General features: G+C 34.0%; 1 protein-coding gene across 1 annotated transcript in view; it reads right to left on the bottom strand.

Annotated features, from left to right (window-relative positions):
• MAP3K21 (mitogen-activated protein kinase kinase kinase 21) overlaps positions 1-26,061 on the bottom strand; it is a 55,818-nt gene that overhangs the window by 22,425 nt on the left and 7,332 nt on the right. The window contains exons 2-5 of the mRNA XM_077168359.1: positions 15,796-15,976; positions 10,779-10,927; positions 9,713-9,888; positions 2,614-2,854 (exon numbers count right to left, since the gene is read on the bottom strand). Of these exons, the coding sequence (XP_077024474.1) occupies positions 2,614-2,854; positions 9,713-9,888; positions 10,779-10,927; positions 15,796-15,976 (747 nt within the window). The remainder of the gene's footprint in view (positions 1-2,613; positions 2,855-9,712; positions 9,889-10,778; positions 10,928-15,795; positions 15,977-26,061) is intronic.

The raw sequence follows: 26,061 nt of genomic DNA, 5'->3' as shown, positions 1-26,061 counted from the left end.
AATCCAAGAAAAAAATAAATCTGGCAAAAATAGTAAAAAAATACATTAGTCTGCTTTCCATAAAGGTATTAGTCAAGGAACACTTTGGCAAGAGTCAAAGTTTGAAATCAGGAATTCTGAGATTTTTTTAAAGGTTTTTTTTTTTATTGTGAAATATAACAGATATACAAAAGAGCCATAAATTTCCAAGTACATTTTAGCAAGTAGTCATAGAACAGATTCCAAAGTTTGGCACGGGTTACAATTTCACAATTTTTCATTTTTTCTTCTATCTGCTCCAAGATACTGGAGACCAACAGAAATATCAATATAATGATTCAGCAGTCATATTCATTTGTTAAATCCTATTCTCTGTTATACTCCTCCTTCTCTTTAAATAACATGTTTACATAAAAGCTATAAATTTCAAAGTACATCACAACAATTAGTTGTATAACAGATTTCAGAGTTTGGTGTTGGTTACAATTCCACAATTTTAGGTTTTTATTTCTAGCTGCTCTAAGGTACTGGAATCTAAAAGAAATATCAGTATACTGATTCAGCACTCATACTCATTTGTTAAACCCAACCTTCTCTGTATAATTCCACCATCTTCTTTGATCTTTCTTCCATTTTTGAGGGGTATCTGGGCTATGCCCATTCTAACTTTTTCATGTTGGAAGGGACTGTCGATAATGAAGGATAGGGGGATGGAACTAGTTGATGTTCTGGAAGGGCTGGCCCCTCTGTATTTCAGGACTTATCTGGCCCAGGCACCCATCTGGAGGTTGTAGTTTTGGAAAGTTACCCTAGTGCATGTAACCTTTCCAGAAATTTTTAGAGCAGGATGAGCCCTCTATTCTACACCAGAAGATGGGCATGCTCTTCCATACTTCAGAGCTAGAACATAAGAAGCCATAAGAAGCCTAGAACATAATGTTCTAGGTATTCTTTAGGGTTGCCAGGAATGGTTATGATTGGGGTTTGGCAAGTTATGATTAGATAGCAATGTCTAACTGAAGCTTGCATAAGAGTGACCTCCAGAGTGGCCTCTTGACTCTATTTGAACTCTATCAGCCACTGATACTTTATTTGTTACACTTCCCCTCCCTGAGATATGTTATTTATCATCGGACATTAAAGAATTATTAGACTGAAAAAAAAAAGAATTATTAGACTGATTTAATTTTTCTCACCCACGTTAATTTCTTTTTCTATCAGTTTATCAATTACCACCCACAAGTTTACCCAAGGGAAACAATGAATATTAATTATGATAACATGATCATAAAACAAACAGAAGAAAAAAGCTGATACTACTCAAAACTGGAAAATTCACATCTGGTGTCTCTGGTTTTTCTTAACATCTATACTTGAAAGTAGAAGCCTCATCATAAATAAAATATCCTATTTTTAATTATGGCTGATGATACATAAGACAGTCTAGTCAGTGGTTTTCCAAGTTACACATCAGCTAAAAGCAAGTATCAGAAGAGATCCTCAAATATTTTTTTCCAGAGAGGTTGAAGGTAAAAGTTATATGGACCACAGTCTATTCTCACTTCATGTACTCAAATACTCAATAATGTATACTATATAATCATGATTACCACTTATTAGCAATTTTCTGATTCATTGAGGCCTTTTGCAATAATCTAAAAAGTCACGGAATGCTTCTAGGCTTCCAGCATTTTGTAATAATCATTTTACAAGAGTCTTATAAAAACTTAATATAAAACTAAAGCTGTCAAATACTGTACTTTAAACCAAGTTTCCATGCGATTAAGAAACACTAAAATACTTAAAGCCAGCTCTAATACATATACACATGGAGACCAAGATAGATACAATTTAGATATTTAATACACATTCTATAAAGTAAAGCTTGCTCTTGTTCTGTCATCATTGTTCCCTGGTATTAAAAAAATCAGGAAGTAAAGTGGTTTCGCCTTAAATCAAACAAAACATATATAACATAAAATTATTTAATTTATTGAGTTAGCATATGCTTGCTATTTTTTATTTTGTTCAGCTTTTCTAACACATGCAATCCTCTTATGTTATTGTCATATGTTTTATAACTGCTTGTAAAAGCTTCCTAGATTTACTGGTTCATTTTTGCACCTCAAGGATGTTAATGCTCTGATGGGAAAGTAGCAACAAAATAGAAATACCTGATATATTTTATTGAAGGTGCTAACAACATCACCAACCCAAATGAGCTCAGTTACCAGATGATATTAGAGATCTCTGGGGAAGCAATAAACTTAATAATGAGATATCAATAGCTTTGTTGTCTGGACTTTCACAATGCCACCTAATGTTGATTGAGTGCAACTTCAGCTAAAAGGAAATTCTATTTTGATTTCTGGAAAGAGTGAATCAATTAATCCATTAATATGAAAGTATTCTGAGAGTTAAATACTCAGCATAAGAGGTACTGTGATTTACTCCTTATGCTGCTTCATACATGATAACTAATTATGTCCTACATTACAAATACGAACTGAAGTGAGCAACTGAAGATATTTATTCATTAATGTTTTAAAGTCTTATTTGCTCAGTTCTTATGAAATAAGCTCATTAAAAGGATGATATACAAAATTCATTGAGATATTAAGAAGAAAATCATACCTGAAGGTAAACTGATTCGATGTCCATCTTTGAGTTTTAAACGACTTCTCTTGAACTTGCCCTTCCTCTTTTTCACATTAGGTTTCTCCTGATTTAACTGGAATATCAAAATGTTAAGCTCCCGCTCTAGGACATCAATTTCGCGTTCTGCAAGTTGCTGCTCACGCCGCTTTAGTAATTCTTCCTGAGACTTCTGCTGCAGAGCTGCTCGAGTTAGTTCTTCTTCACGTGAGCGCAGCTCCTAAAACGAGGATTTACACCAAGATGAAACATTCACAGTAGGAAGATTGACATTTCTTGGCTATTATTTATTTCAACATGACACTCACTCCCCTTAGCCCCTTGATTCTCATGCACAATGGGGAAGACGAAATTTCCCCTTCCTCTGAACAATCTGTTCAAATCCTTATAGGACAGAGCTCATCACAATTAAGGAAATTACAGCAAGACCTTTTCACTAAAATCAAAGTCTTTGCACAGGCTACATTTAACTCTTTTAGTTTTATGATCCTAAAAGTGACCTAACAAAATTTTAAAACTCAATATAACATTTTTCTCTTCATCTTTAGACTTTATAATCACTCGCTATGTGAAGTGTACATTAACACATAGCAACAAAGTATAACTGAGAATAACTCATTTTTAAATAAACCTAAAAGTTAAAAATTGCTTAATTAAATGACAATTATTCTATCTACAAAATATTGCAGTTCAGATTTATTTAGGGACTTTGTTAAGGTATTACTTAGAGAATATAACATTTTGGTAGAGATTAAGGTAAAAAGCAAAACTGGTAAACTAGGGGTCAGCTGAAGGCCCATTAGAAATGAAAATGTAGGGGCGGGCCGCGGTGGCTCAGCGGGCAAAGTGCTTGCCTGCTATGCCGGAGGACCTCGGTTCGATTCCCGGCCCCAGCCCATGTAACAAAAACAAAGAAACAAAATACAATAAAAACAAGAAAATGTTTAAAGATGTTTCCCTTTCTTCCTTCCTTCCTTCCTTCTCTCTGTCTTTCCTTTAAAAAAAAAAAAAAAAAAGAAATGAAAATGTATTCAGTATACAAAAAAACTTTTCAGGATCACATGGATGTATACAAAGTATTACTTTATACACAGATCTTATGAAAAAGCTTACAAAAGCTCCTCTGTCATGGTATTACTGATTAAAGTTTAACTTTATCTTGGTTTTGGTTTTAGAATTATTGAACTTTTGAGAAATATACAATCTATAAATGAAGGAATATTTTCATTCCTATTAGAAACAAAGTGTTTAATAGTAAAACAGAGAACTTCACAGTTTTAAAACCACATCCCTATTCTTGTTAAATTTCCCTAAATTATGTTGCTCTTTAACAGAGACATAGATATTCCTTTTACTGCTGAACTACTTTTTGTTCTAGATTATCCTGCTAATAAATCAAGCACAGGAATAGAAATCAAGGCATTTATCAGCTTTTATTTATATTGCTCCAGACTAATTTAGTCTTAGAACACAATAATCTTTGTTAGAAACTGTAGATACTTTCTCAGGTAGAATGTCAATCATAAATTGAGCTATGAGCTGAGCTTTGTCCAAACATTTTCTTACTTTATATAAGTAGGCCAAACTTTAATAGGCCCAACTCAAGCATTCATGAAGAAACACCACATAAAATGGAAGTTTATGGAGGAAACTAGCACCAAAACATTGGTCTATGATACAGTTCAAGTCTACTATCCCTTGGATTTTTTACCGAAAGACTCCAAGAGTAATTAAAGTCTGTCAGTCTATTTGTCAGTAATTTAAATCTGTGAGAGGGTGGAGGCCCATCCTCTCTCAAATATACGGCAACAGCAAGAAGAGACTGGGGGGCTCCCATAACAAAGAAATTTACCTATTAGATTAAACTTATTCTACATTTATAACAATCCTACCAAAGAGGACTGAAATTCACCTTTAGAGCTTTTTCTTCGGATTTGTTTTTTCTAAACAAGCCACATAAACAAAAAAATGGCTTAGTTAAGAACTGATATTCAAATAATTTTGCTAATATGTATCAGCTGATTCTTAGCAGATCAGTATTTCTTCACTACACTGTGCCACATATAAATTACTATTCATTACTTGAAAACAAAGAAAAAGAAAAAATACTACATGTTTAAAATAATTCTGTGAAACATTTTTTAGCTGCTGGTCTTCTCCAATGAGTTGGTCCAAATAGGATCTTTTACTGAAATGCATTCATGGACAGAAGATAATTCCCATTGACTTCTTACTCTTACTCACTACTGTCTACCTTTTGTTAAGATACTACTTTTCAGTGGTATTGATAGCAATCCAATTAGCTATTGTTAAGTGAAATGGCATGTTGGTTTAAATAAACCCTGAATTTAAAAATTGCTTAATTAAATGATAATTATTCTATCTATAAAATATTGCAGTACAGATTCCTTTATTTAGGGACTTTCTTAAGGTATTGCTTAGAGATTACAACATTTTGGTCGACAGAAAAATTATCTTCTGTCCCCAAATATGTTGACAGTAAAATATCCTATTTAGACAAACCCACTGGGGAAGACCACCAGCTAAAAGATGTTTTACAGAATTATTTTAAACATGTAGTATTTTTAACTTTTCCTTTATTTTCAAGTAATAAGAGATATGAGTAACAAATTCAATTAGGCTTTTTGTGTGTTACTACCACAGTAATTGAATAAGAAAACATTTTTAATTCCAGGTCCAAAGCTAAAATGTTAATCTTCTTACAACGACCTTACAAATAATAATAATTAAAAAACCTTATTTGAGACTTTATAAGAGGAAAAAAAAAAGATCAAAGAGAAAGGAGCAAAAGTAATCTTCCTCTGAATGGTTTGTAAACATTCAGAAGTAAAAGAAAAAAGTCTGGGGTATTAGAAAGCTTTTGAATACTTTGAAATTACGAAGCACACAAAAATTCTTTTAGTTGATGAGATGACTAGCAGTAATATTTGTTTAATTGCTTGGCACAGGCTATTCTACTAATGGAAAATCCAGATTCCTGGCAATAGATGTTAATCATTAACAGTAACATGCCTTTGTAAGTGATTCAAAGACAGGTGCATGCACACAGACGCAAAGACAGACGGGCAGAGATAAGAAGCCAGGAATCTGGGGAGGAACCAGTATCTAAGGAGGCTACAGTTTACTGAATAATTGACTAATACAGACCACAGCCAAGTTACTGACCATTATCCAAGTCTGACGCCTCCTACCTTAAGCAATCAGTGAACGAGAAAGGGAGATAGGGCATGTACACTGTGCTTTTTACTCCATCAACAAAAATGCAATCAGAAATCTTTAAGCAAAATAGCATTATATGATCTTTAATTGTAAACCAAAAGGCCCAAAGATACATGCTGTAGTTCACAGAGTAGCACACAAACGTCAGATAAAAAGAACAAACAAGGACACTGCTATCAGCTCAAAAATCAATAGATTGTGGATTGTGGATTCCATTTTTTTTTTATTAATTAAAAAAATTAACTAACACAACATTTAGAAATCATTCCATTCTACATATGCAATCAGTAATTCTTAATATCATCACATAGATGTATGATCATCATTTCTTAGTACATTTGCATCGATTAGAAAAAGAAATAGCAAGACAACAGAAAAAGAAACAAAATGATAATATAGAGAAAAATAAAAATAAAAAATACATTAAAAAAATCAATAGAAAGAATAACAAAGAACTCAAAATGAACAAACATCTATTCTTAAAGCATATTTTGATTTCTATATCAGATACAAAAAAGAATTCATTGGATATGTTGACATCCTGCAGTTTCATAAATAATTATTAATAATTAGAAGTAAACCAAAATAAAAGTTTAAAATAACTAATTAATAAGTAACATCACTATCAAATTTTAAATTCTGTGATTTCAAATTTTATTCTTCCTCATTCCTCTTCTATTCTCCAAAGTTTTTTTGTTTTTTCTAGTAAATACCTTCTAATTTTAGAATTCCTGAAACAATTTGGGAAAGTTAAAAAAAATCAGAATCTTTTTCTTACTTTCTAATTCAATAAAAATTATTAAAGTTTCCAATAAATATTAACACTAATATCAATATATCGACATTATTGATAGTAAGCCTTCAAGGAATTGCAGTATTTTAAAAGTAATCTAGTGAGTTATTATCAAGCATCAGACCTCAGTGCCTGGTTTCCCCTGTATTTAAAATACAGTCTAATTAGAAAGAATAACAAATATCCATATACTCACAGTCAACATTTAATAGCTGTTCAATTTTTTACCATATTTGTTTCAGGTCTGTTAGAGCCCTTGTGCACCATACTCTGATTCTATTCCTTTCCCTCCTTCTCTTCCTCCTTCAGATCTAACTGCTGTTTTTAAATTTGGTGTATATCCTTTCCTCATCTATAATTTTAGTATTTTAGTTCATTGACTAGTATTATTTGCTATGTTTTCAAAAATTTACATAAATGGTATATACTGTAACTATTTTTCTGCAACTCACTTTTTCATCCAATATTGTATCTGAGATTTTTTCCATACCAAAATATGTAGTTAGCATTCATTCATTTTAAAGGCTGTAGAGATTTCCATTATATGAACATATAATAGTTTAGGCATCTATTCTCTCATTAATAGATACTGAGGCTGTTTCCATTTTTTTCACTATTACAAACAACGTTTAAGTGAACAATCTATAGCCTTTTTTCTTATACACTTGTGTGTTTCTCAAGAATATATAACCAGAAGTCAAATAGCTGAGTTGTGTGCTTTTTTTATATCATAAGATTCATAATAGAACTCATAAAATTTATACATTTGTGAATTCTCTGTTCACTCAAAGTAATAACAATTACTAATGTCCCTCAACTGTTTATATATATATGTATACATATATATATATATTTATATATCAGAAGCATACTACCAACTGTACTTAGGTTTATTTAATGTATGTATTTAATTTAATGCCTACCATGTATCAAGTACTATGTTCAATATTGTGGATGCAAATGAAAAAGAATGAAATAACACAGCTTATCATCTAGCAGAAAAAGCAGACTAAGAACAACTAAATGAGGAAGTATAATGATAAAGCATGATTGAGTGCCATGACAAGGGGATTACAGTATGCTTTCATAGCACAAAAGTTTATCTGGTGCAGCAGAGTAAGAGAAGGGAGATACGAACAACTAAGAATAAAGGAGCTAGCAATCGTGAGATGGGAAGGAAGGCCAGGGAGGTGATGAATTTCTTAACAGAGTAAAGAATATGTGCAAAGGCCAAAAGTCAAGAGCATGACATCAGAGGAACTGAAAAAACCTAGCAATAAAGTCCGAATTCTCAGCCTGGTATTCAAAAGCATGTTCAAGAATAAAGACTGCCACATTCCTCTTTGCATCCTAGTATTCTAGCACTATTCTCAGCACATAGCAGATATTCAAAACATGTTTGCTGGGAAAAAAAGGTTTTAACAATAAAACTCAGAGCAATTTCCCCACAGATCAATATTTTAAAAATGAAGCTCAGGGAAACAATTTGTATTTTGAGAAATACGAATGACACATCTTGTATTACCATCCAATTTATCATGATAATAGTATAAATAAGTCACTTAAAGGACAGAATGTGAGTAGATGAAGTCTTGGTATCATATACATTATCATATATGGTGGCTTCGGAAAATTTTTTTGCATATATATTTAGACAGAACTTCTTATCCTCTTTTCTCCTTTCCTTTGGACTTGGGTTAGCTGTAGGTTTTCATGTTAGGGGTAATGTGAAAGTTTCGAGATGTAGTGCAAAGCTACATTAAAGAAGTCAAGGTAACTTTAACATGCGAGAATGATTCCCAGTTATACCACAATTCCATGTTTCAATATCATAAATTGGAACAAACGGACTGTTTATTTAAGCAAATTAACATCCCTACTTAAAAAATAACTCTATTTTATTTCTCCCTAGAAAATTATATGGCTTTATAAATGCTATCAATAACTTGCAATGGTGCACTTAACTGCACATACAACAGAAGAATTTAACCTACTGAATTATTGTAGTTTGAGACAACAAGAATATTATACTTGAGACAACAAAGTAAACCTTGCTTCACCAAAATGTTCAAGTACTATAAAAAACTTTAAAAAATAAATACTACAACTGTGGCACAGAACCATGTCTTGAATATGGGATTCTTCAATGTCCATTAATAGTCATCTGTCACAATTTAAAAAGAGACCATGCTAACTGAACTAATTTCCCAAAAGTTGTCCTTCCAATTGTGTTCTTGTTTCTGCAATTTCATCTTCTATGTGGTGACACAGCTAAGCCTAGAATATTTAACAGATAGGATTATTTTTTTCCTTCTTAAAATCTATAAACCATCACAGTTTAAGTCATCATGTTAAAAAGTTTAAAATTTACCTATTTCTGATTTCTTCAACAAAGCAAATGGCATTGGAGATAAAAGGGTGTGTGTGGGGCAAATCAGTATAGCAGAGGCTTTTAAGGAGCTTTTAAAATAGCCAAAAACAAGGTGTAGACCTGTTTTAAATCCTGATTTGCGTAAATCAAGTCTACAAAACATTTTTGGAACAAACTGTGACATATGAATGTGGACCAAGTGTCAAATAACAGTTAAGGAATTATTGTTAAACTTTTAGATAATAATGGCAAGGAAGTTGTTTTTCAAAGTCCTTACTAACATATTGAAGTATTTATGGATAAAGTGACATGAATCTAGGACATGATTTAAAATATTTCAGTTTAAAAAAAAGATGATGATGGGGAAGAGAGATGAATAAAACTGACAAAATACTGACAATTATTAAAGCTGGTTAATGCAGACAACAAGTTTATTGTGCAATAACCATATTTTGTCAACATTTGAAAATTACTATAACAAAGGGCTTTTTTTATCCCTCCAATTACACATTTTGAGTACAAGTCTTTTTGTTTGTTTTTAACCTAAAGGCAAGGATCAATAAATATTAACGCTTGAAAATATTTTTGAATAATGCCAACAGAGGTTACTGGCTCATATTTCTATAATCTTCATAAATATTAGTATATTATGCAATTAAAAATCTCTTACTCACCTTTTCCTTTGTCCTCAACTCATCAAACATTTGTTGAATTTCTAGTTTCCAGTCATCTTGCATGGAATGAAAAGATTCTTGAGGCATCTCAGTCATAACTGCCCCTTCAATAGCAGTCAGTTGTTCAAGAATTAAAGCAAAGGATGGACGAATATGAGGGTCCTGTTCCCAACATTCTAAAATAAACAATCACAATTTCTTATCTCAACATCAACCATATTATCTTCAAGATATCTGAGTTTCTAAGAAATGCTTTATAATGAAATGTATTTCAATTTAACATTTGTCATTGTGAACCATAAGCCCATGTTGATAGTGTGTGCTGGAGATTTTAATAATCTATGATAATGATCTTGAATAATTTATTTTATACACTGTCCATGTCAGAGGATGTATAATAATTACTACTAGATATGGCTTTTTGTCTACAATGTATCACACTTAATATATAGACATGTGATTTCCATACCTTACCGTGAGCTCTGTGTTTGAAGGGCCCAGGCTGCCATAACCAGAAGATTTACCGATATAGAATTATACAACACAGCCTAAGAAAATCAAAGTCTCTCAGATGTTACAGTCATGAAAGAAGCTATAAGAAATAGTCCAGTAATGAAGTAAGACAACCTGTTGCTTGCAGAAAAGAATTAGTTAATTTTAAAAAGATAAGGATCAAATAGACAAGGTCTTGGTAAACCATGCCAGTTAAGATGGTAAAACATTTTTGATCATTAGGTCAAATTTAAAATAGCAGATTTGGAGCCAACTGGATATTGCGTTTGAACTCTATGAGTCTAGTTGGTGAAAACTTTATTACCGTCCAGTTGAGTTTTTGTACATAAATGAGTCACTAATAAAACTGGAATTTTTAAAAAGTTACTTAGTCATCAAAACTCCACCTGACATCATAGATCAAAGACAAGGTTTCTAATTCTTGAGAGCAAAATTACTTAAAAGTATTTGGAAATTAGAATCACAGAAATAACTTTTTTGTTTAAAAAAAAATTGATGTATTAATGACCCTTTCCCCCGTAAACACACAAACATAGAGAGGCTGGACCAATACCTTTCATAAGCTTAGCAAATGGCTCAGGACAGGTGGATGGAATGGGCAAAGTGAGTTTATTGACGGCCACTCCATAAGCCACAGCAAGACCATCAATGCCACGATAGGGAACTTCTCCTGTGAGTAGTTCCCACAGAAGCACTCCATAACTACAAAGAAAATTTTTCAGAAAGTTAAATGGTGTTTATTTTCTTTATGACATAACTGGTAGGGTAAATGCATCAGTACCTTCACCAAACTCCTAATAGGAATCTTCTCTTCCAATAAAATCTATAGATGGCTGTTACCCCAACATGAAAGGTGTGTTCTTCCAATCAGAACCAACACATGCAAATATATTCCTTCCCAGAAATCATACATGCATTTATTTGGGGAATTAAAGCTATTTAAATGAATAAGGAAAGCTATGGAGTAGTACATAATTAAATTAAGCAGGGTCTGGGGCCAGTCCACATTCTAAAAGTAAAGTGGCTGTTTTGATAATGCTTACCCATAGGGAAATCTAAGGTCCCCTAAGTTCAGGTTAGTCCATAATAGCATAGAAACAAATCTTTTACATGGCATACATTTGTTCTCTTCTATACAGGTCAGTATATTAAGCGATCCTTCATTTCTTCAAAACATAAAGTACATTCAAATTCTCTATTTTTAATAAATAAAAAAATCAGTCAGTCCAGATGATTTACTTGACTTTAAATTGAAACACACAGGCATAAGGAACATAATTACACTTAGTTTATTTTTGAATTCTATTAACATAGAGAAGTCCTCTCTAATATTCTATCCTTTTAAAATCTCAATAGCTTTAAGTTAAAAAAAGTTCTCAATTTAGAGAGGCAACAATTCTCATTTCTTATGTTTGTTGTTTATACTTCAAGTATAATTTTAAAGATATCAGATAGAAGGTAGTTACGTATCCCTAGAGAAAAAAAAAGGTCAAAATAACACAAAAAAATTATTTAAGATTGGCTATGCAATCTACTTCTCAACTGTTTGATAATCTTATAATCTTAAGAGATATGGGAACTCACAACATTACAAATTTAACAATAAAAGTCCTATGTGAAGATCTGATCTGCAAAGAACTGGGGCACATACTAGCTCCACGTCATCCCTTCATTAAGTGCCTGTTGGACACTAAACTATACACTTAGAACATTCAGGAATAGAATGCAGAAAATAACAGAATTTGCTCAATCAAATGGGCCCTAGGAATCCTCTAGCTGAGGTTCTATTTGAAAGAGAACTAGACTTGGAGGTAGAAGAACTGGTCTTTGGTAGTATTACTACTTATTAGCTACGCTTAGTATTAATTAGCTATTAGTACTTATTAGTTAAGCACAAGGGCCTTTACGCTTATCTTCAAATGAAATCATCTGTAAAATAACATAATAGTGAAATGTGTTCTAGAATCTTGAAGCATTGCTTTATACAAACAAATAAATGTACAATGAAGTACTTGTAAATTGTATAATGATTCAACTGTTAGCAATTAGGTTGAAACCAATATTCTTCAATTATCTGATTAGTCTTTTTTTACAATTACCTATATCATGGTTTATTAGCAGAGGTTCCTTCTTACCTTTAAAAGTAGATAAGCTTAATGTATATATCAATCAACAAAATAACCTCAGAAAATTATTACAGAGAATAACTGGAAATTGTCTAAATTCAAAGACACTTCCTTGCTATCCTCATTAGCAAACAAAACAAAAACAAACACCACCAAAATTTTTTATTTGGAAATTTCAACTAATGAATAATTCAGGATAGTTCACTTTGCCGGGAAGAAAATGGCTTATCCTCTTAAAAACCAATTTGAAAAAAATGGAACTATTTCTAAAGTGTAATCCCTACTTTTTTGTTCTCTTAAACTAGATTGGGGATAGTATTAATAAACCTTCTCTGATAACTCAAGTAGCATAATGGTAAGGGCTTTAGTACCAGGAGTCCTGGTAACTGAGACCTGTACTTATTTTGCAACCTTGAGCAAATCTCATAACCTCAGGGCCTTCGTTTACTAATCTATAAAACTGGAAGTGGTTAATTGAATTATGTAGAAGATAAATGCTTAATCCATGTTCCTGTGGGTGTGAAGCTTTGAACATGATCCTTTGAAGACATGCTATTTATTAAGGTGTGGACTCATGTGAGTAGGATATTCTAAGATTTATTTAGCTGTGACCAAACTGAATCAGGGTGGGCCTTGACCTGTATTATTGAGGTCCTATAAAAAGCCAGACTCCAGAGAAAGCCACAGGAGATCAAAAACATTGCCAGGTGATAAAAGGCAGAGAGGCAAGCCAAGAAACCTCAAGGATTACAGTAAGCCAGTACCAGATGCTACAGACTTCAGAAGGCATGGCCTTGCAGTGTTTTCATTTCGGGCTTCTATCCTCTGACACTGTGAACCAGTAAATGATGTTATTTAAGTCAATGCACTGTGTGGTGTCTGTTGTAGCAGCCTGGAAGACTACAACACTGGGTAATAACAACAGTACTATAAGAATTAAGTGATAATATGTACCTAATTTGCATAGGACAGTTATCTTGTAATATAATAACTGGTAAGGAGGAAGGGGAGAGGGAAGAGAAGGTAATCAGTAAATAAAAACACGATCATTAGCACTGTCTAGCATTGCAAAGAATAAGCAGTATTTCTTTAGATGCAATTACCTCTCATATGAATATTACAAAAGAAGATTCTAAAGCAACGGTATGTATTGTTCAGAGAGATGACCTTTCCTGCCTTTACCCATCCTGGCATGCTATGACTCTCTTATGCTTGAATACATCAACACATTTTAGCAGAATGCAGGGATATTTGGCTCCATTCTAGGTGGCCCTAAAGGCCATAGTTTTTAATCATTTTCATAGTATGCCATGCTTTTTTTTCCCCATCACCTATGCCGTTTTTTTTAAACTGTTAATAGTTTAGTAGCCCTCTTCCTTCTAATTAGCTGCTCTTAACAAAATCGGATAATCAAGCCTTGTAAAACTGAGAATAAATTTATAAATAAACAGAATTTTGAGAGAAGGCCTTTTTACTGAGTGTATTGACATGAAGACTTTCATTCTGACTAGTTTTAGTAGCTTTTTTTTTAAGCTTACTTTCTGGTTCTCCTTTGTATTTGCAACAGGTGAAGTTGCTATAATGCATTTATATATATTGCTCAGAATTCATATAGCCTGTAATTGCATAGTTTATAATAGAAGCACACAAATAAAATAGTCTTAATATATATTATTTTAAATTTAAATGTAAAACTGATTTAAGATGTATTTGAATAGATTTTTATAGTCTTGAAGTATAATTTCTTTAAATGAATTGTCCATTTCATTCAAGTATTCAAGTAGCATCTGAGTCGTAAAATTATTTTAATTAGATCAACACAAACTTAATGCTTGATAAAAACACACATTCCACCCCTAAAGATTCATTAAGTGAGGGGTGAGGCTTAAATATTTGTTTTTTTAAAATAGTTCTAGGAGATTATTGAACTCCTGATACAATTGATAAACTTCTTAAAAGTTGATAAGAATTACAAAATTATATTTTAAGTACAGATGATAAGCTTGGAATTTAAAAGAGTTTTATGGAACTTATGCTAACAAGGGCTCTATTATGACTTTGATGTGTGAACTTGATGAAGTAACTTCTGATGCATCCTATGATTAGAGGAGGAGAGTCAATATTTGCTGATTAGGGATTTAGAAGTTAGATCTGGTTTTAAATAGCAATTCTGCCATTTATTGGATATGGATTCCTAATAAGCAAAATATCCTTCCTTAGCCCCTTTCCTTTTGTGTAAAAAGAACTGGAATTTTTAAGCATAATTAAATACCACTTCACCTTCACCAGGATAGCTAGCATCAAAAGGACAGAGAATAACAAGTGTTGACTTGTACACAAATATTCCAGCAGCATTATTCATGGTAGATCCAGAGCAGAAACAACCCAAATGGTTATCAGCTGATGAACGGATAAAGGAAATGTGATGTATCCATTCAAGGGATGTATCAAAGGAAATGTGATGTATCCATTACATCATGGATGAACCTTGCAACATTGTCCTAAGTGAAAGCAACAAGTCAAAAAGGACCACATATTATATATTTCATAATATGAAATGCCTAGATAGACAAATCTACAAAGAAAGAAAATAGATTAGTGGGTGCCTAGAGCCTGGAGGGGATGGGATGATTTGGGGTATGGCTAAGGGGTGTGGAGTTTCTTTTGGCGGTAATGAAAATGTTCTAAAAAAGATTGTGGTGATAAATACACAATTCTATGAATATACTAAAAGCCATTGAATTCTATACTTTAAATGAGTAAATATTTAGTATGTGAATTATATCTCAATAAGGGTATAAAGAAACAAAAGAACTCTGGAATTATCGTACCTGCCACATAGGATTTTATGAGTATTAAACAAAGGCAAGTAAGCTCTCAGTGCATTTTACCTACTAAATAGGCTGATTTTTCTGTTACTCTGTTATTGATATCATGAATTTCTCTTCATCTCCTGAGACATATCTGAATGAAGAATCAAGATAACCTCGCATTCCATTTGAGCCTAGCTGTCCATCTTGAAACAGGAAGCTTTACTGTTTAGAAGATGCAATTTATAAAATGATGGAGTTAGTTTAATTTTTTCTCAAACTCCTTAATGCTAATATTCTTGTTGTGAATCCTAAGGAATAAAAAGTTTGCTTAAAGTAAAAATTTACTTTTATATACTGGCAGGCCTTAGAAAATCTTGGTTTTGCTCAAATCATAACTAATTTAATTAAACCTCAGATTTAACAAGAAAATTTCCCTATCAAATGAAAGTCACAGGACAATAAAAACTTCAGATTTTATGGTTTTACCTTGATCAAAAAAACCATCAACTTTCCTCAGAAAGGCCTGCTACCTTTTATGCTCAGAATTACTGAATACTATGCGAATCAATGAAATGAAGCACAGCAACCAGTTTCTTTAGAAACTTACAAAAGTAAAAAAGTATGGTCTTACCTCCAAATATCACTTCCTTTAGAAAACATGGAAGACTTTATAACTTCGGGTGCCATCCATGCATACGTGCCAGCTGCACTCATTTTGGTGGTTCTGTGCCATTCCCTTGCTAACCCAAAATCTGTAATCTTCAATGTTTTATTGCAGATGTCATCATGTTCTATCTTCTCAAGCAGCAAAACTAGAAAAACATCAAAGGTGGGATATTTTTATAGTCTCATAATTTCCTACACTTTTTTTTTTTTGCATTTAGAACACAATCTACATTATACTTAGCAGAGTAAGCGAGGCTGAGCTTGTGATTTATCATTTTATCTTACATAATTATATACATCAAAACTTTTGATTTTCTCATATTTAATGGATCATCTGTACCTGAACTTAACAAATTTTTTTTAAAAATCCATAGACACACTACAGGTTAGCACAGAGTTTTTCTCTTTATGAGAAAGTAAACGATTTCTAGGGGCAAGAAATATTTACCAAGATATCGTAGAATCAGAAGTCTGTGAATGCTACCTGATATGAAAAAGAATATATTATGTTTTTCCAAAGATTAGTTCCTGATCTAAATGCAGAGTCTTTCTATTGAATATATTAGAGAAAATTGCAAATAGATTACATATTATTGCCATATTCTTTTTATTATCCAAAATATCTTAAATTCGCAAATGCTTGTAGTTTTTTTTAACTCACGAAGATAATTTATAAACTATAACTGTTATACTAAGGTTTAAAGCATAACAAAAAGTAAAAACTTTAGAGAAACATTATGCTATGGCTGGTTTTCCCAACCCACCCCACCCTCCTGATAAAGTACAGAATGCACAATAGCAACTTTGATGAGCAGGAGTTCATTTCTGTCCTTGAAGTCTCATGTAACACTTTAGCTAAAATAAATGTGCTTCTCAATTATCTCCCACCTGCAAACTAACCCCTACACCCTACAGGCCACCCCCACCTCTCTCCAGTATTTTCAGTCCCCCCCCCTGGTTTATTTATTGCTGCCTACAACCATGCAGAAGTGTTCCCTAGGCTTTTCGTGAGGCTCTAATGCAGCAACAAAAAATTTCATTTGCTACAAAAAATTTTAAGCGAATAGTTCAAACCTACTGCTTTTTATCTTACACCCACACATTCCCTTAAACGCTGAAATCCAACTTCTAGCTCTATTGCTCTTTTTAAACTGAATGATCTGCAACCCCCCCCCCCCTTTTTTTTATTTATTCCCCCTTGTTGCTGCATTAGTTTTGGTACTCATCGCCTCACACCTGAATTACAATTGTTCTAACTGCCTTGATGATGCCAATTTCTCTCCTCTCTAATCCATTTTATATACCACCCCTGGCAGATTAATCTTCCTTAAGTCATGTCATTCTTTAAAAACAAGAACAAAAACAAAAAAAACTAACAATACATGAAACAACATGGATGTATTTCAAACACACCGTGCTAACTGAAATAAACTAGACAAAAAAGGCTACATAAACGATCCTCTGGAAAAGGAACTATAGGGACAGGAATCAGATCACAGGTTAGTAGGAATAGGATGGGGGTTGGGCAGTAAGACTGCAAAAGGCTCAAGAGAACTATTTAGAGTGATTTAAATTCTAGACTTTGTAGTGGTAATCACAGGACTATACACATTTATCAAAACACAACAAATTGTATACCTGCAGAGGAAAACTTTACTGTACTTAAATTATATCTCAATAAACTTGCATTAAAAAACAAACTAACAAAAAGCTTCCATGGCTCCCCGTAATTCAGGGATAATGTCCAGACAAACTTGGGCAATCATGAACCTCTGCATTTGCACAGCAACCTACATTTCCCAACTGCATTTCACTTCTCATTGAGTTCTTTCTGCTTAAGCCAAGCTGCTTTATCCTCAGTTTAAATGCTATCTTTTTAGTGGAAACTTTCAAATTTCCCTAAGCAAAGGAAATTATTCCCTCCTCTATACTCCCATAACTTCATGTTTCTATTACAGCATTTATGAGGTACAATGTACTCTAATTATTTGTTTATACCTATGACTCCTCCACTGGACTGTTATCTCTGAAGGACAAGTTGAAGAGAAGAGGAGGGAGATGGGGAGAAACATGTTCAGTTCACCTTCCTAGTCATGAACCTAACTTTGTGTGAAGTCTCATCAGAGCAGGGGTTGATGTTTGTGGAAGAAGTTAACAAATCCTAAACAGACTATGCATTCTTATTTTGCACATTCTTCATGTCATTCCCATTTAATGGAAATAATAATAACATTAGTAAGTAGAGTTACTAATAAATATCGAATGTTCCTATACACCTTCAGTCTACACGCATTATTTCATTCAACCCTCACACAAATCTCAAGAGATAGGACTTCATTACCAGAGAATATTTATTGGAAAAATACTCTACTGGAAAAAGAAGGTGACAAAGTGTTTGCATGTGTAGGGGTGCTATTTATGTTTTACCTTGAAAATGAAAACTAAAAATCATGAGGATAAGTTTATTTCATTTTATTTAAATAATTAATTTTTTAAATAATTGTAATTATGTGCTAATTCTTAGAAGGAAAAACATGAAATAAGTTGTTGGAGGTTTTTTAGAATAAATTTTCCAACAAAACTGGAGAATAGCATAAGACATGATATTATTTATGCTTGAGTTTTGGAACACTGTCATAAAGAGGGCCATGATTTAAAATGTTAGTTATAATAACAAACATTTCCAGAGTACATTCTACTTGTCGGTTACTCTTATAGTTATTTTAATCATATAGCCCACACCACAATTCTATAGGTAGATACTATTATCTCCAATTTATTGATACAGAAACTGAGGTACTGAGTAACCCTGTAATCTTGTTGAGTTATCTTCCAAGGTCACACAGCTAAGAAGTGCGAAGCTCATGCAAGTCTGACCCAGAGCCCATGGTCATAACCACTATCTACACTGCAAATTAACAGCTTTTTACCAATTTTTTCACAAAAGCTTTCTTAACCTTTGGAACTCTCTCTCTCTATTGATGTGCCCTTTCTCTTCCCTTTTGATTTCCTGTCATTGGTTAATTATCAACTGGCATAATTACAGCAGTATAGCACAATGATGAAGAGAATGTACTCTCTAGGGCCAGAATCCTTGGTCTGAACTAGCTCCTCTGTGCTTCTGTTTATTTGCCTGTCCTGGGAATTACAATAGCATCCACTCAAAGGACTGATGTTAGGAGTAAATGAGTATATGGAAAGTGCTTAGAACAGGGCCTGCACTGTAGTAGGAATCTGTAAGGATTTTATACACATATGTATCCTTTAGCAATGGGTTTTTAAGTATTTTTAGCAGATCTTCAAAATATACTTTCTTGTTCAACTTCAAGAAATTCGCATCTTTTACAAGTCTTAACATTTCATTCAGTAATTAATTCCTGCTTTGTTGTATTACATTAGCAAATGTTTACAATATTAGATAGCCATAAAAGGCAAAGATTTACTGCAATTGGAAGGAAACAACACTTGCTGTAAACATGGAGGGATATTGAGAGGAATTTATTATATAAGTAGTCAATACTGAATATTGTTGTGTCGTAATGGTTGTTTTCCCATGCAATCTTGTAATTGTGAGATTTAGAGAGCTGGAACCCTTTGTACTATTCTTATATTTATTGCACAGATGAAGAATCAAGTTTAGGGTGGTTATATACTTATGGTTATACAGCTGGTAAGCACAGATGGTGAAAGGGAAGAAGAGGATGGTGAGGTGGGTGGGAGAGAGGAATGAAAAACTCACTTTCACTTAGAACAGCTATCCTTATTCTTTCTGTCCATCTAAATTGTAGATGGCCTCCTTAGTGAAACTTTCCCAAGCATCTCAGAAAACAGTGATTATTTTATTTTCCCATTCATTACCCATACATTATATTATTGAGTCAGCTATCTTTTTTACCTCAAACTTATCTCCCCAAATTATGTACAAATTACTTTTTCTCAGGAGGTATACTTTATAGCTTTCTATAGTCCCCATATTACCTAACAGTAACTTGTACATCACATTGCTCAATGGAATATTTTTATTAATGACAACTATTAATTATCACCTGTTCTAATGACAAGAATACAGACCACCATTTACTGAGACCTTGCTATGTATAGTTGCTTTCAATACATCTACTATCTCCTTTGAGCCTCACACTAGTCTATAAAGTGGAACTTATAATCTACATTTTACAATTTAGAAATGTTACTTAAGATCACCTGGCTCCAGATACAGAGCCAGGCTTCTGTGCTACCATTAAAGCGATTAGATATGATAAAGAGACAAAACAACCAGAATTTTCCTTCTGTGTATTGTTTAAGAGATTAATTTTTGTACTGCCCCTTTTCTCATGCCAGCTAAATGTATTTTCTTATTTCCCAGTCCTTATTCCTTGTGAATACCAGGAAAAATTATCTATTGAAAAATGAACACATATTTATAACTCTATATATTTAAGTCACAGAAACAAAAGCTGAAACAAAGGAATACAGGTAAATTAATTAGCTGCTTTACAAGCCGTATTATTTCTTTACCCTTATATTAATACCAATTTCACTTATAAATAATAATCAATAATTATTCTTGCCACCAAAAAGATCTCTAATGATCAAAATGGTGTGTAGTTCTATATAAAATAAAATTCCAAAGCAATTTTACATACATTATCTCAACAGTCTTATAAACATTCAAATAGGATGGCTAGAGAAAACTATTCCACATCCAGAGACATACACTCCAGATACCAAGTAAAACCTGAAGCCCTTAAGAAGTAAAGGCCAAACTACACAGCTCTAAAATAAATGCAAACAGAACTGAAAGTGAGAACTAAACCTTATATGCTAAAAGTAAATTTACTTCTAAATAAGAAATGACGGCAGAATGTAGTATTAGCAGATTTTGCACTGATACCCAGTTTTAGAGCAGTCTCTCCATTCCCCAGGTCCAAAGTCTCCAAAGGAACTAAGGGCTTTGAAGCTTTGAACTAAAGGAAAACAAGTTAAAATAACAATCTGAATGTCAAATGCTTAGAGTTCCATGAAAGGCCCATTGTTTTCGATTCTATTTCACATGTGTTCAGGAGAATTCCTGAAATTCCTTATCTTTTGGGCAATGTAACCGAAACCAAAAATAGCCCATCTCACAATAGGTAATATAATTAGGCATCTTGCCAGGTTTCAGCCTAAGGACTTAAGGTTGGCAGTAAACTTCCGCTTCCTGTCACTGAAGCAGGAAGAACTACAGTACATTAGCTAGTTATCCACCAGAAATTATAATGTACAAACCAGGCAAATAAACTTTTTTGGCCATAGAAATGGCAAATTCTTGTTAGTAACCTAGCAACGACTGTTTGAGCACCCTTTTGTGCAACTTCAGCAAAGATTTTTGACCCTTATTAGCCCCATTCTTTAACAATTGGCCTTTACAACCTTGTACTTAGCCTACTTATTCAACCATGAGGCACTTGGTTTTCTCAGCTCCTTTGAAGTTTCACATTGGTATTTTCAGAATTATAGTATATAATGTACTTTTTAAAAGTGATTACAATGTATCTAGTCTGTTTTCTCAACATTTATGGGATCCCTGTGTCCAAATTCCAAATGAGTTAATTTCGATTAATCTTAGCAAGGAATATATTAAAACAAAAACAAAAAGAATCCTAAGAAAGAAAACAAGTTGAGAAAAGCAACAAAGTGAAAGAATATATTAAGAAACACTATTCCTCTCAGTCTAAGATTTTTAAGATTGCTTTATGAATTTAAACTTAGAAAACATTCAATGATTTTTAAGGAATAAATTATAACTTTCTAAGATTCCCAAATATAGCACAGAATGTTTTCCACATTTCTTTCCATCCATCACCCCACTGGTACACACACACACACACACACACACACACACACAAACACAAACACACACCACTTACCAATCTATGGAAAAAAGTCCAGACTTGCATCTTGGCTTTCAAATCCCTTCACAACCTCATACTAAATTATTTTTTCAGTTCTTCTTGTACTCTCCAAAATGAGCCCTACACTCCAACCAATTCTAGGCATTAAAAGCCACTTTCAAAAATAAAACATTGCATTTTTCTAACTTTGTGCTTCCCTGTGCTTTCTGTGGAATGTCTTCTCTTTCCACCCTCTATAAAAACAGTACTTCCCACTCAAGATCAGGGAATAAGCATTGGTTGAAAATGTAGAAACCTAGATTGTTAAGTTTATGCCATTTGTGACATATGAGACCACTTACAAATCAGGAAGCCTATGGAATCTCAATTTCCTCTTCTATAACAAAAAAGCAACTTCATCATCTCTTCCTGCTCCAAGATTATATGGATCTCAAACAACTCTTCTTTGATATTTTCCCTCATAGCCTCAGCTAGAGGTTCTAATTCACTGAAGTCGTACCACTCTCAAGCCTTAACTTACATTGAGGATAGAATTTGCATCTTGTTAATCTTTTTTTTTTTTTTGACTGCAAAGCAACTAGCATTTTTTTGTGCTCAATAAATATTTGTTGATTGAACGAGTGAGTGATTACTAAAAGAATGTATATGAAGACAATGATCATTAAAAGCTTTTTCATATTAAGTCAACTACTAAATATAGAAAACCAATTAACCTCTGCCCTCTTGAAACAGTATTAGGATATTGTAAAATTAAGAAATGATGGTTTTAAAAATAATTATAGTTATTTGAAATATTGATCAATCAGCAACATTTGGTACAATTGATCATTTTTCCTTGAAACACTTTCTTCACTGGCTTCACCAACTGGCGTGGATTTCCTTAGCTTTCTAGCTGCTCCTTTTTCTGGTTCCTCCTTATCTCCTGAACTCGAACTGCTGGAGAATTCCAGGCTCAGTCCTTGGATCTCTTTCTTTTCTATTAACACTCACTTCCTAGACAATTTCGGTCAGTCTCCTAGCTTTAAATACCACTTACGTGCTGGGGACTCCTAAATTTATATCTCAGCCTGGATCTCTGAACTCTAGACCATATGCATAATTATTAGCTTCCAACCTGTTCTCTCTCAGTCTATTCCCAAAACGGCAGCCAGTATAATTCTGTTAAAATGTAAGCCAGACCGCATAGCTCCTCTGTGCAAAACCCTCCAGTACCACAGAAAAAGCCAAAGGCCTTCCATGAGGTACAAGACCCTGCACGATCTGCTCCTGCATCACCATCGCCGCCATCACCACCACTACCACCATCACCACCACTACCACCATCACCACCATCACCACCATCACCACCATCACCACCACTACCACCATCACCACCACTACCACCATCGCCACCATCACCACCACTACCACCATCACCACCATCACCACCATCACCACCACTACCACCATCACCACCATCACCACCATCACCACCACTACCACCATCACCACCATCACCACCATCACCACCACTACCACCACTACCACCATCACCACCATCACCACCATCACCACCACTACCACCATCACCACCATCACCACCATCACCACCACTACCACCACTACCACCATCACCACCATCACCGCCATCACCACCACTACCACCATCACCACCACTACCACCATCACCACCATCACCGCCATCACCACCACTACCACCATCACCACCATCACCACCATCACCACCACTACCACCATCACCACCATCACCGCCATCACCACCACTACCACCATCACCACCATCACCACCATCACCACCACTACCACCATCACCACCACTACCACCATCACCACCATCACCACCATCACCACCATCACCGCCATCACCACCATCACCACCATCACCACCACTACCACCATCACCACCATCACCACCATCACCACCACTACCACCTTACTCCTCCCTCATTTCTTACTATTCTCACCTTCCTTCACTGGCCTCCTCTTCAGGGATTTTGTACTTGCTTTTCCCTCTAACAAGAGTGTTCCTCCCGAGATGAACTGCTCCTTCATTTCCTTCAGGTTTTGCTGAAAAGCCACCTTTTCAGTAAGGCTTTCCTTTGCCACACTGCCTAAAATTTCAGCAGCCCATCCTAAGATTTTCATTCTTTCCTTTATTTTTCTAAGCATTTATCACTGTTCAATATATTACATATTTTACCTATTTATCTCGCACAACAGCTGTCTCACCCACTAGAATATAAGTTGCATGAGCGCAGAACTTTTGCCTGCTTTGTTAACTACTGAATATCCAGAGCCTAGGAGAGTTCCTGGCACATAGCATATAATCAACAAATAATTGCTATATGGATGAATGATTTCACTTACTAAGTACAAGAAGAGGGATTTCTGGAAAGAAAATAGAGTAGTCAGCTAAAACAGATGTTCACATTGCTCATACAGCAACACAAAACCACTGTACAAACATTTTCATGTTCACATGATACTTAGTTTTAATGATAAAAAAAGACTACATTTCATTGTAAAGTTCTATATTTGTCACCTTAATATTTAAATAGTAAAGATATATAATAAATTAAATTGAGGCAAGAATCTTCAATGATATTCTCTATTACTATATGAATAAACAGAAAACAATCATATTTGATACTATTTGATCCAAATATTGCAGAAAATTTGAAACAAAATAAACTACTTAAAATCACATTAATTTGGGTGCAAGGGTAGTTCAGTGGTAGAATTCTTGCCTGCCATACAGGAGGCCTGGGTTGGATTCCTGACCCATGCACTCCCCCTCCACTCCTGCCCCCAAAATAAAAAAAGATAAAATTAAACAAATGGTGCTGCAATAAAGGATAGTCACATGGGAAAAGAATGAAATGTGACCCCCTACCATACAGCATATAAAAAAGAAAATTTAAACAAATTACATTAAGCCAAATCTTCAGAAATAATAATACAAACATCCTATAAGCAATCAAAATACTTCCCTAAATGATATTTGAATTTACAGGTTTTAATACACTAAATTGTAGTTTAAAATATGCACAAATCAAAACAGTGGTAGGGAAACAGCTACAACAGCAAGCTAGCATTTTGTACCTCCTCTTTGACCCTGAACTTATCAACCCAAGTAATAATAAGACCTGTCAAAGCACAGAGATCTCAGCATTCTTACAGAGAACAAAGCCCAAGGTTGTTTTAATACTGCTGTCTGGCCTAAATCAACCAAGTTAATGACACTCAATTAAAATGACTCCCACCCCCAACCAAGGTGGATGGGTGTTCTTGGCTACAAAATAGAAGTGAGTAGATTGAACAGAGGCTGCATGGCCTGCAACACCCAAACATTTACTACATGGCCCTTTACAGAAAACCTTTGCCAATTCCAGCCACATACTATTTCACCAGACCCACCCACCACCTATTCAGAAAGTTAGGGCCCAAGATCTCATAGCTGTTAAGTAGTAGAGTCAGAACTCAAACCTTGAACATATACAATAACATTATCTGTCCCCAGAGTCAGAAGGACAAATGCTTAGAGATGTTCTTTTTCCCACAGTCAGCCCAGACTAAGTCATCTAAACTCTCACCTGGCATCTTCTGTGACCAACTACACATTGTTTTCAGACAATTAACTTGATTTGGGATATAGTCGGTGGTCACACAAGAATTTTTATGTCAATCCTAATAACTCGTAAGATGGAACCCACAAATCTGATTCTTTAAAACAGTAGTTTTCAAACTTGGCTCTGCATCCAAATCACCTGCATAGAGAACAGACTGCTGCATATTAAAAAAACAAAACAAAACAAAACACTACATGGAATGATGATAGAATAGGGTTAGGTATGCGTTAGCAAGTAAAATATTAATAGTAGGATCTAGGTGGTGGGTCTATAAGTGTTTGTTTAAAATTCTTTCAACTATCTGTATATTTAAAGAGCTTCAAAATAAAACGTTAGGAAAAATATGCTGCTCATTTCTAATTAAAATTCACTGAACAAGAATACCCAAAAATGAGACAGGGAATTTAATTTAGTTTTGAAAGCTCATGAGGAGATTTTGACGCAGTGTGAGGTTTGGAAACGACTGCTCTAGAACGCCATTCTTAATGGAACTAATCATCTAGACCAGCAGTTCCCAAAGCATGGTCCAGGGACCCCTAATGACAACTGACTGAATGCAGAAGCAGATACAAGCATTCTCCTGTCTTCTGGTCAGCCTGGCATTTATATGAGCTGAAGAAGTGTAAAGCAATGCCACTATCCTCACTCATTGTGTGTATGTGTGTAAAATATAGCATGTTTTTCCCATTAAAAATGTTATGTTAACAT

This window comes from Tamandua tetradactyla, chromosome 7, assembly GCF_023851605.1.
Source record: "Tamandua tetradactyla isolate mTamTet1 chromosome 7, mTamTet1.pri, whole genome shotgun sequence".
NCBI lineage: Eukaryota > Metazoa > Chordata > Mammalia > Pilosa > Myrmecophagidae > Tamandua > Tamandua tetradactyla.
The sequence above is the reverse complement of the archived record's forward strand: the minus strand, read 5'-3'. Positions and strand labels throughout refer to the sequence as shown.